General features: G+C 30.2%; 1 protein-coding gene across 1 annotated transcript in view; it reads left to right on the plus strand.

Moving 5' to 3' along the window:
• The first annotated feature begins 796 nt into the window (after positions 1-796).
• The window catches only part of LOC148280148 (uncharacterized), a 385,000-nt gene continuing 364,354 nt past the window's right edge, over positions 797-21,442 (plus strand). The window contains 2 exon segments of the mRNA XM_088228832.1: positions 797-994; positions 15,971-16,193. Coding sequence (XP_088084958.1) covers positions 16,132-16,193 — 62 coding nt within the window. The 5' untranslated portion in view covers positions 797-994; positions 15,971-16,131.

Below are 21,442 nucleotides of genomic sequence, written 5' to 3' on the forward strand. Positions count from 1 at the left end.
AACGATTTTGGCGGAATATGTTACAAGGTTCTGACTTAATGAAGAGCCACATCAATGACCACATGAGTACTTTTATAGACATATTAATAAAATATATATTGAAAATGCTATAACTCAACCAGTTTTTCTTTCCAAACTATCATGTAACGTCCGAAAACTCACCGAGTTCGTGGCATTTAGAACGAGATTCTTAAATGACTTCCAATTGCCTTTTATTATTGCCTATCAATTTGAATTAGACATCGATTTAATTTCATAACTTTGGCCGATTTATAATCATCAAAGAAGGCGTATAAAAAAATGTTCATTCACAAATTTCACGTGGCAGATCAAGGACGAGTAATAAAAAAAACAATTTTGCATTACCTTGTACTAGAATAATTATTCACGGATCTCTTTATATTTGCTTTTGACACTATTTAGTGAGAGTGAAAAGATATTTTCTAAATGACTACAATACAGCCTCACAGAGAAAAAAATATATTGAGTATACATATTATTATTATTTGCGCATAACCGGCTTCAGTTACGAAATTTCACATTTCAGCAAGGTACGCAATCGCGAGCTAACTACAAGTTAAAACACGTTCGACAACATGTTTTCTATCTCTTTTAGTGGAAATGAGATACGAGATACAAGATTTATCGCGCAGTCTTAGTATCATACGCACGGTTGTTGATCGTGATAGTTATCGGTACACCTGTCAGGCTCTGTGCGATTCACCTACCACTCTTTTCGCCAAGCATCAGCCGAAGGCTCTATGGGTGCGTCATTAGTAACGGGTGGAAACTCTTCTAGTGTTAAGCTATCACTCGATGCGATTATATCTCGTAGCGGTAACTTCAAGGGAGCTTTTTAACTCGGTCTGAGATACAATACTCAAACGACGCCGGTAACGAACGTCGCGACGCCACCACGAGTTTTCAGTTATTATAAGTGTAAAGTGAGTTGAAGTGAATTTGTGTTGGTGGGAACATTGAAAAACTAAAAAAAGTATTATAATAAAAATTGTGCATCGAATAATATAATGTGATTCATGAAATATTTTGATTTTGACATATTTATGTATAAACTGTCGATTTAATATAACGTACCCATTGTAGATCATTAAATTTTATTCATTATAACATTTGTTTGTGTTTTATGACGAAAAAGATATTTATTTACAAAAAACGAAATTTTTAAACAATGATCTAATGATTAAGAAACATATTTTTTAAATGTTTTAACTGATTAAATTAAATTTACTGTATGAAGCTACCCGCATTTAATATTTACATAGATCATACAATGTAGAAATTAAACAAACAGCAAACAAACAAATACTTTTGCCTAGACTAGCAGCTTAATCCTGAGTACATACGTTTCAATAAAGAAATTTTATCGACCTGCAAGTATACAAAGATTTTTTTTTTTTTTTTAATATTTGAAATTAATTTATAAACGCATATGGATTATTTTTAATGGAAAAAATATTTTTATTTTAAATTAATACTGTTTTTGATGATAATATTTTAAACATCTTTTTAATAAGGTTGTCTGTGTCTTTTCATTAGTTGTCTGTTCTGATATTTTCATATTACGACCGTGTTTATTACCATTTTTTTTCAAATTATAGTTCTTGGTCTACAATGGCATCAATGGGTAATTTAAAAATACATTAAGATTTTTGTTGAAAAAGTTAAGTTACATTCAATTGTTTTTTTTTTAAGAGTTTTTTAGTTGGTGTTAGATAAAGGAGGTACTATCCTCAATATTTTATTTTGCTGTCGCTGTAGTTTGTTCATGCCATTTTGGTTTCCCGTTCCCCATAGTTGTTGTATATAACATTTTTCAGATTTATAGGCGTACATTAGATTTTTTCAGTTTTTGGAACAATGTTTTTGATTTTTAAAAAAATCGATAATGTTAATGTTTTTATAATTAAATTATCAGTATAAATTGGATCTGTCAATTGTTTGTCTATTGTTAGTCCTGAGTATTGAACATGTTCAATTTTAATAAGTTGTTCATCGTTTATGTATGCATCTACTTTACGTAATTTTTTTCTAAATTTAAAATGTATAAAATGTCATTTTTTTACTGTGCGTAAGTAAGTTTGTCTTTGTTTTTTTAGTCAACTTAGTTAGGTTTATTTCTTTGTTAAATAATGCGTCAGTTTGATATTGTAAAATATTTTCGATTTAAACTTCAAATTAGCTTCAAATATAAACTTTATATTCTCGATATCTTTAAATAACTTATAAAACAGGATGAAAAAAACGTAAAAAAAATATTTGATAAAATTCTACAAACGTAACCACGCATAATGTGTAAGTTGTAAATATTTCAAATAGTGGATATTACGCAATATTTTTTTCAGATGAGTACACATCACAGTACAATATAATAACGACTTAGAATTTTCTGATTTATCAGAGCACTTACACTGTAAAAATTGAAGCAAAAACGGTAAATAATGCAGTGAAAGATACTTCCGGGAAATAGATACATTCATAAATGGAATTTTCGTCACAATTTATACAAGTTGGTAGTTAAATAGCTGGCGAAATAATATACCAGAAAACGATATTAATTATTGCGTTGCATGCACTCGTTTTTATTTACACATTTTTTTCATAAGACTTAAAATGACGGCATTCTTTTATTTATTGTTTGCAATAATATCTTTAGTAGTTTGTTTTTAGTATTTCGATTATGGGAGCTATTTTAAACAAGTCATAAATAATTAAACTTCAGAAAATGGAAATAAAATAGTGATAGCGGTTCAGACCGATGAGTCCGCAACACAACCCAGTTCAAATAGAAAACCTTTATTTCATTCGTGAGAAATTTATTAAAAACTAAAGGTAATCAATCTTAGTATCCAGACCAATGAAAAATACATTTCTGTACGTGAAATATGATAAACCAGAACTCTGATGATGACTGTTCTCACGTAAAAAGGTCAAAAATCTGGCTAAAGAAATCGAGGGGAGACAAGTCCGCCTCGTGTAGTGGTTGAGGTGTTCGCCTGCCATTCTTGAGGTCCTGGGCTCGATTTCTTGTAGAATAGACGAGAAATATTAATTTGAAAGTTTTTGAACTGCAGTATTTTATTGTTCCTGGACTAGAATCTAAAGCGTAATACTGATCACCTTACCTTCCTGTAACAGATTATCTAGAAAGGCTGCATTTACTTTGGCAATGCAGTTCCCTATGCACCATTATGTTCAGATAAGGGTTTATTGATGACGATGAATCAATCTATGATTCTTGAATATATCTTGCTTTCTTTATCATATATCCCTTTAGGTACATGATTCTACTGACTGATTCTATGACCCAAAGTACAGAAACGTGAAATATAGTCATTATCATAATTTTTGTATCCTTACATAGTGATAAATTGAGCACTGCAATGGTATCTGCTCGCAGCCTATTTTGATAAAGCTTGAGTTTCCTAGGACAGCGGTGCCCGCATCTTAACGGCCGTAGTGAGCGGTGATGCGGTGGACAGCCGTCGTAACGTCGACTAGAGAGTGGTTTCCTAGGGAAACGGAGTTAAATGGTGTTGATAACACCGTTTTCCTAGGAAACCACACTCTAGTCACCGTTACGACGGCTGTCCACCGCATCACCGTTCACTACGGCCGTTAAAATACGGGCACCGCTGTCCTAGGAAACCCTAGCTTAAGTTGACGTTAATATTTAATTAATAATAGGTCTTTATCTGATAATAAATCGACGCTTGCAATACATGTATAGGTAATTAAATTAGTTAAATTTTAGTAGAATGAAACTTGGGTTAAATAATTTATAAAAATAGAGGAATTTGCTCTAAAACCGAAGCCAGCTGTTGAAAGGAACGCTCAGATTTTTATTTATTCAAACGTACTCCTGTATTTTTCCCTTGGATTATGGCACAAGATTTTTTTTTTTTACACACTATAGATATTTACCACCAATATGTTTTTTTTTTGTAAATACCTTATTACGGGAACTAAGACCATCCAAAAACCCCTATAAATGCCCAATTTTATTTGTCGTCTTCAGACGTTCTGTAGATAAATATGATAACTGTTTTATTTATTTTAAAACGCAAAAAAACCAGCGCAAAAAAATTCATCCTGGTATTTCTTCATTATTCAATTTTATTTCGATACTATACATCAAAATTCTCAGCTACCTTTTCTAACTAAAAAACAAACCTTTTTGTTTAATGCCGACTACTTAGATAGGCGAAATTAAATTGAAATGTATTTTTTTAATACGAGATGAAGTTGCATATTACTTTAAATGTTTTTTTTTCCAATATTAAGTTGAATTATTTGTTTGAAAGTGGTTCGCAGTACCTACGTACCCAGACCCAACATTCTCTTCTTTTTCCTTTAAAAACTAAAAAGGGGAATCCCTCCACGAAACGATCAATCCTTCACCCATACTCGTACAATTGCGAGACCTATTAAGATAGAGTGAAAAAATAAACTCGTCGTTTTCAATCTGTAAACATAAAATTCCGCGTACATTTTAATGAACATTTGGGTTAAGGTAAGATGCGTATAATACATCAATGATAACATAATTTTATTTTGATCATGTAGCGAAATTATTTTGAGACAAACCATGGCAATACTGTCTTACGTGCCTTACTCGCCAATAGATATCAAAATACGAAAGTTTACGACGACTCCGAGTAATTTATTTATTTAGAATTTTTTTTTATTATATTTTTTCTTTGCATTTTACAATAGGCATACATAAGTTACAAATGCGAAATACGTTATTACATTAACACAAAAAAAATCCCACAAAGGCATTACCTGTGTGTGGGTGTACATTTTATTTTGAATAAAAAAAAGGCTACATAAAGAATATATATATATTAGAACACAATTTTTAGTCAAAATATTATAAATATCAATAAAGGCTACTGGAAGAATAAGATGGATTCTAATATTTAAACATAAGTTTTTTGTCAATAGAGATGAGAAAATGATAATAAATACAGATACTATTTAAATATGCCCTTTTTTATCTATAAATTTAAATTTAACATTTTTTTCTGTAGATATGAAATGAAATTTTGATTTGCTTTGTTTTATTTTTTATCTTATTATGATTACATTCATGAGCACACACTATTTAAACATGTATATATATATTTTTCCTATGTTTAAAATGTATTCAAGTAAATAGCTATTATTTAATTTTGATTGAATTATATTTCTCTATTTTCCTTCTTTTAGAACATGATATTTTTAACCATTTAATCTGGTTTTGTTGGGTTTTTTTCTTTTCTATCTTCTTAATAATATTATTAATTTTGCAAAGAATCAAAAACAAAATAATAGAGGTCAATTATTTAATGTGTATACAGTATACAGTATTATGTATGTACTCTTTTATTTGATTCTTAATTAAAATTAATGTCTGAGCTCCCGATAACATACTATTATTTTGTAGTTGACCAGAACAAAATATGTTTTAATACTTTGTTTTCTTTTTATAACGTGTTAATATTGTAATAATGTGTGTATTTTATTTAATAAACACTATACAAATTTCAAAAACCAAAAATTTTAAACGAAACGAATTCAAATAATAAATTAATCTCTATCACGTTGTCCTTATAAAATGCATTGAAAAGTTTTGGAACTATGAAAAATGAGTGTTATTGGCCGAGTCTGGATTTACAATAATGGAATTCAAGTAAACGATTTAATCATTGACTATATCTTATAATTTTTTTAGGAAAGGAATGTTTCTAAACGCTTAAAAATTAAATGTTTTTTCTTTAAAAGGTTGGCGTATGTGGTAGTTAGGAAGCCATTAACACGCGTGTTAAATAATACTCCCATAAACATAAGAGAGCATAAAGCTATAAAAAAGTGTGAATCTGATGAACGTAGTAGTGCGTAAAGGTGGTGTATGGCGCTGACGCACTCTGGTCTAGTTTGTCCTTTAAGTGGACTAGGGTAACTTTAAAACATAGGTTATTATTTCGAAACAGAAGATGATTTTTTTATCTAAATAAAAAAAACATAAAACAACCATGTTTGAAATTTTTTTTTTCTCTTACCGACCAGTTTCAAAGTTACATATTCTTGATAAAGGTGTACTTAACTAATACTTTAATGAATAACCACTAAGTATGTGCTTCAAATACAAATTTTATATTATTTATTTGTTTATAGTACAATATAGGTTATGAGGTTATTATATTGTACTGTAAATAAATAAATAATATAAAATACAATACAAAATTATGATAACAGCAGTGAAAAAGTTATTACTAAGTTAAGTATTTTTACTATGCCCAGTGATCGCGCCACTTGCCATTTGGCAAATGAACGCTTGAATTGGTTTGGTTCGCGAAATGCGTTATCTTTATTTACTTTTCCACCAAACCATAATACAATGAATGCAATTACCTACCTTGAATTGGGATTCTAGCACCTTATTATTTGAATTTCTCTCGCGGTAAGCAGGATAAGATCTTGTGATAGTTAGAAATTATCGATTTCTTGATTATTATACGCGATTACACGACACAGTGGACTTCATGGATTATTGGACAAAAAAACTTATTCGCGATCGCGATGAGAATATCAAAGACACATGCACACACGATGATAGTTCAGCTGTTATTATAGGTCCGGGACAATATTGGTACCTACGGTAGAAAATGCATCATCTAAGCCCAGGGCCCAGTAGGTAGCTAATAAATTTGAATGCCTCAACCTAGTAAATTTACTATATTCACATATAGTAAATGCGGCGTAACCACTCGGGAAGATAAATAATACAGTTCTGTGTGTTTTTGATTCCACGAGTGTTAACAATCCAGTAACAAATCAAGTCGGGATAAAGCTATGTATGTCGTATTTGAAATATTGATTTTGAAGGTGATTCCACACTACTATATTTAATTGTTCATGGAACGTAAAACTGATCATCTTACGTTTTATGTTACAAAATGATCCAGATACGCTACAATTGGAGTATCAATCCGGTGTCCTATTTACCGCTTGTTGTGGGTAGGGAAATTATGCCGATATTTATATTCTTATTAATATGGGCAAAAAACTAAAAAAAAATAAAAATAAAAAACTAATAAAAAAATTTGAAGGTTGAAATGACACATGGTTAATTTCTGCACACCATAGATTTGATAAAATTATAAATATCTACCTATTCAAGAAATTGAATTTTATGAGAATATGATAAAAACAGATTTTTCCCAATTTCTTTATTTTTGTTAAGTGGATGCTAGATTTCTCAGATATCAACCCGTATTAAATATTTCGCCTTCAATTACATTGTAGTTTTTGAAAACCACCGATAAAAACAGATTAAAATTTGTATGTCCACTAAAAAGCCGAACGATACCAGTGTGCGGAAATAAAGGTCTCGGACGAGCGCCGCGCATCGCGAGAGTAATAATTTCTTTTCTAATTACCCATCACAATACATGAAGAAGATCCATTGATGTTCGACTCTCACTCTAGGATTCCTCGCATCTCTCCATGTTCAGAGGCATGAACCAGAATTTTCTCCTCGAGTAATGGAAATAAACGGTGGAAGATCGTTTTCTAGATATGCACAACGCCGTGAAATATGATCAATTTCATTAAATTACTGATTCGTATTTTGTGTATCTTTATGACACTTCAATTTCTTTTATATGGCTTTCTATCAGATTGGTTTTCCAAAAACAACTTTGCCGTCCACGTGTTTTTACTAAGTAATTGAGATTTTAATAAAGATATTGAATACATCAAGATAATAAATAACTTTTGCTAAACCAATATCGCAAGAAAAAATCACTTACGTGCTTCAGAATTTTAACTCAAGTACTTTTAATTAAACAAAATCGTAGTTGTTGCAATTGTACATGTATAAGTAGGTACTCGTTATCGTTTAATCCCTGATTTATCCATTGGCCATATAAAGATACGAGCGAATCCTTTCAATACCCATTCAACGCTATATTTTTGCCTTTTCTTTCACGGTATTAGCTGCTCGATTGTAGAATAATCTACGTATTAATCTCAGACTTCTTTATTTACATTCAAATCACGATTGAAATGTCACTTTCTGAATATTTTATCTTTCCTTTCTCCCCCCTTTTTACCTCTTTCTCTCTTCATAGGATGGTGTAGACATTTAGTCAATTTACTATTTCTAAAAAAAATATGTGTGCGTCAATGTTTTGTTTTAAATTAAAAATGTTAAAACACGAGTATACTTACAATACGTTTATATGAAAGGAGACTGCTGCGAGATATTGCATAGATTTATATACTTTTAAGCGTGTTGTCCAGATGTTTATTGAAATATGTATTTATGCAATCATTTTAATTTTTACTTTTGCTATTATTTATTAACGTACATGCTTCCACTTTCCATTATTTATTTTCCATTATATAGTATTCCAACTCAACACAGGGCTCTTGGCCTCATAGAGTGAGGGATACGGTATTTTTTTTATTTATAATATATATGTATTTGTATGAATAAATAATGCGCCCTCGGAGAGAGTTTTCTTGAAAAAAACAACCTTAGCTTCGAATACTACAGTATAGTTTGTTTTGAATGCATAGAAAAAATAAAACTTTTTTCCTGATTTTTCAATCATTATTGACTATCGGTGCGCATTATTTAAATTGAAATCAATGTCGAATAACGCTAAACCGCACATAAATGTGAAAATGCTGAATATTTAGCAGTGTTATCACTTTCTATATCATAATAGCCTTGTGTCAATATTATGAGTCACCGTGAAATGTCAACAGATCAAAAGTCCACAATATTTTCCTTGAATCCGCGCGGCATTTTTTAAATCAAATTACTTTGCATCCGCGTCTCTTTCGCTCACACTCAAAAGTGTATAGAAATAACGAGATGATTACTTAAATAAATTTTTACAGACGCTAAAAATTTCACTCCAGTGCATAATTATTGACTAGGTTACAGAACTAATCATCTCGACCTTAGAAACTTGTGAAACTAATAACAATGAAAGATGGAAGAAAAAGTTTTATTGACGTGTATTTCCAATCTCGCTTTCTCGTGAATGATTTCAATAAACACCAAAGCATAGGTTTTCTATGGTACTCTTGAGTAAATATAACTTATGTTTATTTGAATTTTCTGTTTATTATTTCGTCGCTGTTTTATCTATGTAGGCAAGCCATTTAAAAACATAAATAGAGCTATTCAGTGATAAAATATATACAATATTATTATAGCGCTGTACATTAAAAACCAAAAAAAATTACATTAGCAGTAAAAACAATGATCATATCGTTTAAAACAGGAACGAGAAAATACATAGTAAAAATGAAAAAAAAACACAATTATGGGACAAAGTTCGTCATTTTTACATTGCCAAAAAAACAGAGATTGTGTCTATGCTCACATTGCTTACATACATTTAGCATGATTCTATCGTAGTAGCTTTTAGTCGGCTTCACTAACGTGATTTTAGGGAGAAATGATTATCAACGAAGATATTCCCGATGGAAAGTATAATTTATCGGGATTGAAAGTAGCTTGGTCTTCTTACTATCGCTGTGAAAGACACCTGTACTCTAAAGGATAAAATACGAAGGTCCATTTTTGGCCGTTTTGAAGTTTAAAATGCAGAAATTATGACAATAAACTATTTAATACCTGAATAAAATACTGAAATCCACTTTGGTCGTAAAAATGTTTTTTTGAATTCAAATAAAAATCTGAATTCCACTTTGTTTTAATGCAAAAAATATCACTTGTCTCTAATATGCTATTTTAATATTGATTTATTCGTTCTTTTATAATTTATGTATTACTTTTTTTACATTAAAGATAATGTACCCTTACTGGTGGTGTCTCGGTCCTGAGGCACTTCTATTATTAACAACAACAAAATTAAATTTAAAATTATTTTATTTGGTTCAAAAGTTATGATGCTTTGGAAATTACATTATTACAAAACCTTATTTCCCGAACATTTCGTTCAATGTGAGTCTCGTGGTATATCCTTTAAAGTACAGAAATACGATAGTCCGTTAGTCTATTCTGTTCACAAACCCAAAATCCTACTACAAAACGAAAAGCAAATTAAACTTACCATACATAAAGCAAGTCAATTATATAAATTTAAAGAATTAATTTGAAATTGATCCTTACCGCCATACCACTCATTTTCAAATAATGTTTGCTCATGGTTCACACATCATATATTTTTTTCATCGTGATTTTTGTGATTCGGGATGAAAAATAATGATCTTTTTTGACTTCTCGCCTCTCCGACTATCCTAATGCAAAAAAAAACATGTCAACCGGTCGCTCCGCTGAGACGCGAGGGAAACACGAACAAAAAATCACACTTTCGCATTAATAATATTAGTACGGATTAAACAACAAAGATGGAAAATATTTTAGATAAGGATTAGGTCTAAACATTTAAAAGACTTACGAACTGCCATTATCTGGTTTAAGTTGCTACTTTACACTTTACACACTGTGTCTGAAAATTCATATTTTAATTTTTGTGAAGGTAAAGAGCAGAAACCTGTATTGATGCAGGTGACATTCACCTGACTGAATTATTTCACCTTCTTCTTGAAAAAGTTGGTTTCATCAATGGTGTTTGTAGTTTGTCTATATGTTTGTAAATCAGGAATAGAGTTAACCTCCTAGAGGTTTATTAAGATTATAAAATTAGAGCAGAGATAGAGAACGTTTGACTTAAACCATTCAATGACAGGTCATAGGCCCGGCTCAGTTTAGATTTCCTTACTTTTAGTCGGACTACAACTGTACGTCAATTTTATATTCATTTTTGATTCGTTAACTAATTGCAACAGAAGAAAAATATTTTTCAACAAAAGATGAGATTATGACCTGCCGTTGGCTGGTTTGAGTGGCCACTTTACGCACTGTGTAACGTTTGTTCGAAACTTTTCTTAAATTTTTCCATTTGTTGATTTTTAAACTTAAATCAGGCAATAACATAATTCTTGTAAATGCTTCGACTTTCATATAACCTTCTCACAAATCTTCTTTTTCTCTGATGTGATATTTTAATCTTGATAAATCTCCTTAGGAGGTGAAATCCAGTCCTTGTCTACAAACATTTAGAGAAACTTAATATATTGCTCAAGAAAAAAATGCGTTAATACTCTGGAGTCTCATTTAAAAAGTATTAATAGACTATTTGAGTCATCAAGTTCGAATAGAATTGCGTAATCAAAGTGATGATACCTTTGGTATAATAACATCAAAAATATTTCAATGATTTCATGCAAATTGCCGACTTTAATCTCGTCTCGTGTATTGATTAAAAATACAATGGGTTTTTTAATAGCTGATTCGGTCGATGGCATTCGGAGTCTGTAAAGCCGAACTGTTGACATTTAGTTTAAAACGACGGCAGGTAACCGATACTCGGCCAGAATACGCACCCATAATTTTTAAGAATCAGGCATACCTGTATATAATATACAGACTTATCCGTTTTCCATAGTCGGTGGCTGATTTCGCAAGAATTGTGCCACAGAGGCTGAAGGCGACTAACTTTAATGGCAAAATGGCAGGTTGTTTAAATGAAGTCTATCCAATTATTTATTAAAATAAGTAATGCCCACGAGGCGATCAGCCAAAGAACAAGAATCGCTTGATCTAAATACGATGTATTTGTTTTAAATTTAAATTTAAAAATAAATGAAAAGAAAACGATATTAGTTTTACGATTTAACTTGTTGATATTTAAAATAAATGCCACGTTTGAAAGTATTTACAATAAATTTTGAAGAATAAATATTCAAACCCTTAAACGACAAATTTGGGTTCCTACCTCTTTTTAAATTCTTTTTATCTGAAATCATCAAAATTCAGCATCTTAAAATTAATAAAAACTACGAGAATATAATTCATATTTGAAGCACTAAAATTGTAACATCCTAAAATGAATACAAACAACCAGAATCCAATAATACTTCAATTCCTAAAGTTGTATTGAGATTCTAAAAAATAAATAAATTATATTAAATATACCCATTGGTTTTAAGAACATGACTGACACTTGTAGCGTACAAAATATCAGATAGATACGCAAAATACAAAATCTGCGTTTTACATCCGGGCTACAAGTTCTTAAAAAAGGAAATAGGGGTGTATGGTATCGGATTGAATGATATTTTTTAATTATAAAACATTTTTAGAAACACATCAGTTAGGAAATACTATGGATAAATATTTATACTAGATATAATATATACTTGAGAAATAATTTTATTTTCAAATATTTTCCCCTTTTTCCCTTTTTAAATAAAAGTTTAAATTAAATTAAAAGCGATATTATCCACTCTGATGTGGATTCCGTGCTGAGCCTGGTTAAGTTGTTAAAAAAATCAGTTGCAAAATTAAATGCTTTGACTTGATTCTGTAAAAATAATTGGCTACGTATTTATAGTGGCACATACATATATGTAGAATGCACCAACTTACCAGGCATATTCAACTGATTTTTGGTTGCGGGTAAATTTTAGAACTATGAGAGTACGTAATGAAACCTGGGCAATGATTCAAAAGCCTTACCACACATCCACACATACCTCTGTAAATATTTGTACTCCTAGATTATTTTCTTTCACGAAGGCTTAAAATAAGAGAACTTAATTTTGCAGCAAGCACATTATTAATTTTTACGTCGACAATTTTTGTCTTCAAACACGGAGTGCAGTAAAATGTACTATATTAAAACGTTTTTAAAATATTTTTATATCGTTATATATTTTCGTTTTATTTATTGAAGAAATCGCACATCCTTATTTTTTTAAACAGAGATGAGATTGTTGAGAATATGGAGCTCTAGACATTTATAGAGCTTATGATCTGTCATTGTTGGGTTAAATGATCACTTGTAAATCTCAAAATAAAGATATTGACATACTCAAAATGTCATACTTTTACATAGAATCAATGTTTAAACACATGTGTGATTTAAAAAAAATGAGAGCAATAAATTACAGATTTCTTATTTATTTAAGAAATTCATTTTTATTGTATGTAGATCTACGGCAGATAATTACATGAAATTTTGGTTAAATTTTTAGAAAATCAGATATTTCAGGTTATGACAAATAATAATATAATTAGACAATTTATTTATTTATTTATTATATAAACGGTCTAAGTCAATGACAACAGTTACATGAAGAAACATAAAAACAAGAAACTGAATAAAAATAACATAAAACGATATAACGAAGACAAACAAGGCCAATAAAATAATGGTATACAATATATTCATAAACACGATAAACATATTATAAAACTTTGAGCTAAACCATGCTAATCTAATAATCACAGAATATATAAAGATTCTACACCGATTTGGGATTAAAACTTGATTTTTGCGAAGTAAGTATTTCTACAAGTTATTTGATCAGTTTTAAAAATACCTTCTTCTTTTTCCTTTGGCATTTTTACTGGATGTTGGCTACCATCATCTTGAACTCGTCTAGATTCTGGGCCGTTCTAATTAGCGCTGCTGCCTTTGGCACATCAAACTACTGACTAAAATTTCGAAGCCATGGTGCTCTTTTACGTCTCCCCTAACTGCCCTTCATCTTTCATTCTACAATAAGCTGTAGAAGGGCTTAAATCTCATTGCAAAATATGTAACTAAAGTATGAGGTTTTATTTCTTTTAACAGCGGTAAAAATATTCAAAAAAACTTTTGTATTTGATTGTTTGATTCGTTTTTTCAAATGCACATTCTCTAGAAAAGTCATTAGAAAAGTAACTGCAAAAAAAATGATACTGAAATTTTGAAATAATTATTTTGTGATAAAATGTGAAATAAAAAGTACATGATAATTACATTGAAAAAACAAAATGACTAGCGTTAACATATTTTAATCTTGATTTTAAATGAAAAAATCTGATAAAATAAATAAAACAACTTTGTTTTTAACCACTATTTTTTTTCCACCTACCGATTACAAATCCAAATAAGCTTTTTTCTTAAGGTATACTCAACTAATATAAGTTTAAAAAACTACAAAACTAAACAAGCTTCTTTCTTAAGGTATACTCAATTAATAAACCTTGAGAAAGAAGCTCGTTTAGCTTTGAAACCGGTCGGTGGAAAAAAAATGTGGTTAAAAACAAAGTTGTTTTATTTATTTTATTATAACGAATAACCACAAAGTTAGGACTTCAAATATCAAATTTAAAAAAAATTAAATGGAAAACATCTAACTAAATTTATTTGCAATACCCGTTTTTAATTAAATATCGGATTATACATAGATGAAAGCCTCTGGTGTAGATTAATAACAGGTTTTTTAAGAATACCATGTATGAAAGAGATGTATGAAAATGATTGAAAATGTAATCACGTCTCGTCTCTAATAGCAGATATTGGCTAATCGTGAGTAAGTACTCGATACATGCGTCTTATTCAACTGGGTGATATCACTAAAGACTTAGTGCCATAGGGATCAAATACAGTTTTTATTAATTGTAAGCTTACATACTCTTTTTTTACTACAATTCAAGAGACGCTAAGAAAAACGTTGAATAACTGTAATTGTGAAAAGGAATATTTTTAATTCATTCTAACATCAAAAGGTAATGAATTTATTAGAGTGCCGCGTGCGTACTTTGCACTAAAGAACTTATAAGTTCTCTTTATAATTAAAATACTAAATCACCCAGGAAAAATAGCGAATCTAGAAAAGAAAAATTAACTTATGCCATACTCTTCTTGGCGACCATCGCAATACTAAATAATTTTCCATATTCATTTTAAAATGAGTTTAACAATTAAGCATGGAATTAAATAAGTGTAGGTATCTGTAAAATAAAATTACAGTTATAAAAATATTCAAGAAATTTTCATTGTAATAACTATGGTATCGTTATTTGATTGTATTTTCATCTCAAGTAGTTGTAAGGGTGTTTTACTATTACGATAATGCTCCTGGGCTCAATGCAAGGCAAGGTTGACCTAAAATTTTAGTATTTTGATGCTTTTCAGTAACGAACTTATTACATATTATAACGTCAAAAATATATTTTTATTTCCCATCAAAATAATATTTATACTATTTTATAGTAAAAAACTGTTCATTCGATAAAAAAATCTACTTGAAGCCACTTATAATCGCAAGCATAGTTTTTATTAATTTAGACGAATCAGCCTTTGAAAATACAAACTAATTGTAACAGAATCAATGCAGCGCATGACCGTTTTTTTATCTTTGGATAAGATGGAATAAGAAAATGAGAAACATTTTAGTTTTTTTATCTGGTGGTGGCCACCTTTTGTACGCGATTGCTCCCATTTGATTGATTTGCATTCGATTTCACTCCCGTAACTACCGTTTCTTGTCCTCTGTACTCTACGCCAGCAACTCTCCCTCTCGGAAGACCACTATTTTCACTTTCTTTGGTTTTGCTCTCGACGAGTGGCCACTTTTCACGATTCCTATAATTCAAGAAATCGCGTCCGCTGTGTAAAAATGCTCCTCGCATTTACATTTTGTCCCAGATTCATAAAATTGTTTAAATTTTGTAACGGCGCGTCGTGCCAAGCTAACAAGGCAAAATATATGGATACCGGGCTCGTGTAAGAGTTTTCATGTAAATAGTAGTAGCCTTTGGGTATTAGTCAGTTTCATACAAGTCGTAATTATTTATCATTACGTCTATCAAAAACTGCTCGTAATTATTTTGGTACGTGTTTTTCATTGAATGGCAAAAATGTTTCGATCTCGATTCATTGAAAAAAACATCACGTTTATGAGCAATCGAAAAAACAATAAATAAGATATCGGAAACGAGTACTTGATTAAATGTAATTGTTTAAAAAAATTTAAACGTTTTACTTTTAAAATCATCTAAAATATCAAAGCCGAGTTCAGACGTTAAACCGACTAATTAATCGATGTCAAAATCAATATTTCATGTCATTTAATTCAACTTCTGTAGATTCACATCACGTTTGTGCAGAATAAAATTGGCGTGCAATCGACAAATACAAAGAGTGACTTAAAATACCCGAGTGTTTCGAGCATCAAAGTGCTTATGTGGATAAGTGAAGAAAATTGATCAGTTTTGTTAGGTCACCCGCTGGAACCCGACTCTTCACGATGATGTCACTATACCGGACTATCAAGGCTACAGGGACAGCCAAGAGGAGGCGCGACAGGAGGTATGTAATCTTACTAAACATTTTGTCAATTACCAAACATTTGATAATCATTAAGTATTATGTATTATGACTATCTGACCCGCAGTCGGTCTTGATGCGGTCATTCGCAATAGCTGGAAGCCAACATTTTGTTATAAAACAATGGCGTAATTTTATTGTATTTAATTTATGTGAATCTTCGGGAATTAATAGCATCAAAGTGATAATCTTTCTTCATATAACTGATTTTCATTAAAAGGTAGTCATATATTGTGTTTATATAACAATATCTATCAGACGTATTTTATTCAAGTATTGTTTAAAGTTCAGCAATAATAATTGTAAAACAGTATCTTTAAAATTATTAAAGCTTTATATCTGGATAATTTCTGACAAAGTGAGAAGTAGTGTAAAATCAACATCTTAAAACATACGTTTTCCAAACATGAACACGATACCGTGAAATTGTGAAGTCAAGTACACCGTATAAGTAACACACGAGGAAGTTTTATAAAACGAGTACGACAACCTATTTTCTATACAGTCCATACCATCTTATCCCGTTTTTTAGTGTTTAGACCTTCTAAAGTAATGAGCTGATCAAACAAAATACATATATGTATAAGCGTAAAAACTAACGTTTTCGGTTTACACTAAAAAAAAAAAAATTAAGACTATTTTTACTTAAGATAACTCAAAACCTTAATAAATGCAATTTATACATTTTTGCCAATACCGTAAAAGTTATTAGTTAAACAAATAAATTAAAAAACACCATGGCGATCTTACCTAGTCAGGTAAAGGAATTTCAGTCGGAAGAGTGCAATAAACATTCTGGATTAAAATGCAGTTCCGCGATGCACTCTTATGCACCTTCAGAATTTTTTTTATAACTAAAAAAAAATATGTTTTTTTGTAAGTTTTAAATGACTGAATTTAAAAAATAAATATTCGGTTTCGAAGTCATAATTAGATTAATTCATATTTTCAACTACTGTTGTTTATTTAAAAACAGACAGATAGGTACCAATCTATTATTGTATTCTTGTGCATTTTACAGGGCGTTAAATAATATAAAAATCATCACAGGTTTTTTTCTTAGAAAAATCGTTGACGTAGTAACAAACCATTGCATGTACAATCAACTAATAAATTGTAAAACTTTTATATCCAAAGTTGAGCATTTGCCTATTTTTTAATAAACAAAACACATTTTTTCAATTAACATGCATATTTTGTACATAAAGAATCGGAAAAAAGGTTTTTGAGCTATACTGATTACAGAAATGTAATATAAGCAATGAGTTTACTTTACCTTCAAAATGTCAGTTAGTGCAATGGGCTCAGGTTTTTTTTTCATTAAAATTATTTAAAAATTTGTCCCTACTTCTCATTTCTATGAATGGAATCTCATTAAACAGTTTAGTCTGAATATTGTTTAACTTTCACCATCATTTGCTGTAATGAGAATATTTTAAGTAGCATAAACGTTTTAAACATTACGCGGTTATTTCTTGGCCGCTTGTTTAGAACAATCATTCTAAATTGGTTTTCGTGTAATGTTTTTCGCGAATTATTTACTCAATAACACATAAATAATATACTACTGGTAAGTTGTTATTTATTAATTTTTTTTTTGTAAACTTGTATCTCTCTTCTGTATTTTTTATTTATATGGGAAAAGCTATGGTCCTTTTTTCATATATTATTAGGTGTAAAATATTTTTTTAAATTATACGGACATGATATTATGCGTAAGTAAAATGCATAATCAAAAAACGTTATTTTATATTAAACTGGTCTCGATCAAATAATATCATATGTCTGGGCCTAACAAGAATTATAATTCATTGTTTACGTGTGTATTTTACAAGTTGGTACTTTGAACCTACTCGCGACAAAATATTCGCAAAAGTATTTATGTAATTTTTTAAAATCGTATTTTGTATACAGACGCTGCGAAAATTCCGAAAATTTTTCATTATTAAGATTAACTAGATAAGTCAAACAAGATATTGTCTACTGACCAAATTCCTCATTTTACATGTATCGTCTAAATCGACATGGCACGGTAAAATTAAAGCAGATGAATATTTATTTAGTTATTTTGTAAATTATTATGAAAATAAAACTTTGTTATCAGTGTTACACAATTTTATTATTTTACAAAAACACAACTATAGTTTCGGAAGAGCACTCCTCCCATCGACGAGTTTTATATCACCCGTCGATGGGTGGAGTGCTCTCCCGAAACTATAGTTGTGTTCTTGTAAAATAATAAAATTGTGTAACACTGATAACAAAGTTTTATTTTCATAATAATTTATAATGAAGTGTTACGAAGTGAATGCCGATTAAATTAAAAATATAATTATTTTGTATTTATTTCAAATTTATTCAGCGGCTGTTTATTCTCTGGTCCTGTAAAAAAATCCTGTAAATGGAAATCGAGTGGAGATTAGTGGGCCTCGTTTGCGTTTGCGTGGAATTAAATAAATAAATATCATAAAAAATGTCATTATAATATTGGGTGTTCACTGTTTTCTCTATCACCGCATAACCTCACAATTTATGTAATCCGAAACACAAAAATGTATACCAGTATGTACATATCTAATTTTAACTAAATACAACAATAATAATAATGGTAATATAATATATAATCTTTTACAGAATATTTTATTTTCTCTTTCTTATGTTACACAAACATATTATATCTGTCCATTATTTATTATAGGAGCAAACATTCATGAACATTTTCTTGTATACCCACGAACAGGTCATGTCTTTGTGGGATTTTTTTGTTTACTATTTTTACTATTAATATGTATTGTATTGCTATGTAATTATGCTTTATTTTTTGAATACTCTGTTTTACCTCTTATGTACGAGTATATTGTAAAAAAACAAAAATAAAAAAATTAAATAAAATTGATATCAAACTTTCGGTTGTGTTAATTTATTATATGCATATATACGAATATGTACTCAAATCTAGCAATAACAAAGCCTTGCCGAATTTAGCACGTTTATTATATTTTTTAAATGTATTCCCATCAGTGTAACTAAGAAGAGCGTATCAATTGCACCGCTAGGCGTAATTTGACGTTAACAAAGAAAAAAAAAAAATTATTTTTGTTTTAAGCTTTGTTAATAATTCATGAACAAATATGTACTAACGAAAAGTCCATTATTCCCTTTCCGCACCTAATTGTGCTAGGGCACTGCATTGGTACATTGATCGCAGTGTTTCTTGATCATTTTTTGGTTTCATGAAGGTAAGATGATCAGTCTTACGCTTCAGGTACCAGTCCAGGGACTATGAAATATTCTGGTGTGAAAACACCGTTTTTAATAAATATTTTATATCAACCGTGTAGAAAATCGAACCCGAGACCTCTTGCATGGCAGGCAAATGCGCTGACCATTACACCACGAGACCGACTGCTATATCTGTATTTTTTTCCGTTTTTTAGTTTTTCAAAGGTTTAATGAGTATTTTAGTAAATAAACAAAAAAAAAACAGCATTTTTATTATTATTAGTATAAATTTATACAGGATTCATCAAATCTCTTATAATCGCAAATAAAACTATAACCCTAAAGGTACACGCTTTCACGACCCAAGCAGGCATTTTGGTTTTGATTCTAAACGTCACGCATTAATACGCGGTGGGCATGACTGAGTATCATCATTTTTCAGGTCTGTGGTTATACGTCGTTCAAAAGGAAATTTTCTTCTCCACAAAAAATTGTATTTGTGAACATCTCAACGATAAGATGCTCAATAACACAGCAAGCTTTTCGATTGGTACACATCGATTTTTCGACACGATTTGCTTTGCCGATGTTTTCTTCGGTACTTGACGTTGCTGGACGACAGTATGTTTATCATCATCTAAGCATTCACGAACGTCTTTAAACCTCTTATACCATTCGTATGGCCTTGTTTTCGACTTACACGATTCTCCAAAGGCTTTGTTCAACATTTTCCATGATTCGGCACACGAAATTTCATTAGCAACACAAAATTTCAGGCAAGCTCGTGGTGCCAATTTTTCGACTTACTCAAACAGACGCTGACAGACTACTGAGCATTCGATCGCCGTCAAACTTTGACAGATTGTCAAAAACATTTCAAATAAGAAATTTCCGTTTATTTTTGACCATATGGTATATAATATATATGAAATAGGGTGTTTGTGTGTATTTGTATGAGAAAAAGTGTACGGGTGAGAGTGTGTGTTTTTGTGTAAGAGTAAGTGTTAGGGTGTATGTAAGCGTGTGCATCATTAAAAATCAAGTGGGAGTGAAAAGCAACCAAAGTTTTAATTTATTTTCAAATAAATAAAGGAGCATGTTAAATATGTCAACCGATGAAAAAAAAGAAATAACCGAATTTTATATGTGTACGTCTAACGTGCTGATAGGACACATGCTATTAGATGCTAACACCAGCGTGTTAATAATAATAACCACAAATTAATGCTATGAATATTATTTGAATCTCCAAGTATAATGAATACTTTAGCAAACTTATTGATAAAAGCAATATCTTTCCGCTGACTAAAAAAGTGACTGGTCAAAAGAAAAAATGTTATATAATAAAATTTCCCGTAAAAATATTGATTATTATTAATATTTGCCACCTGTTTCCAGGTGGATGAAGAATACAGTTATGTGTGTGAAATAGTTAAAACTAGTGTTTTCGAGTCAATTTTTGCTCTCGGGAAAAAATTCTGACTAAGGAAATCGAGTGGAGATAAGTAGTAAGTAAGGAGTCCACCTCGTTATGTGATGGGAGTAGGGTGATGATGATGATTCTCGGTGTTGATAATTCTTAATTCCTATTTTCTCACCATAAAAATACCGACAAGGTGCAATAATGACTCAAGACCTTCAATAAACATGCCAATAGATTGTGATAATTTTTACACTGCCCAGACCAAATCATTTATCGGCAATTACGATTTTTTAACCTTTAAATAAATCTTCCCAACACTTAGATCATTATGTGCCGCTCATTATTATATTTAAAAGCTATAAATACAATGTTTTATTTAACACATTTGTTATTTATTTTTAAATTAGTGTCTAAATCCGTGACCATAAATAAATAGGCAAAGCAATAAAATGTCTACTAAATTAAGGATTCAGAATATTAGGCACACTCAAAATAATGATTCTTAAGATTGTTTATTCGCTTATTCAAAGGTCGTTAGTGACAAGAAAATGATATTATTTTTAGGAGTAATATTATTCAGATTTAT

The sequence above is a fragment of the Micrasema longulum genome, unplaced genomic scaffold, assembly GCF_059751315.1.
Source record: "Micrasema longulum isolate JH-2025_06_02 unplaced genomic scaffold, ASM5975131v1 h1tg000611l, whole genome shotgun sequence".
Taxonomy (NCBI): Eukaryota; Metazoa; Arthropoda; class Insecta; order Trichoptera; family Brachycentridae; genus Micrasema; species Micrasema longulum.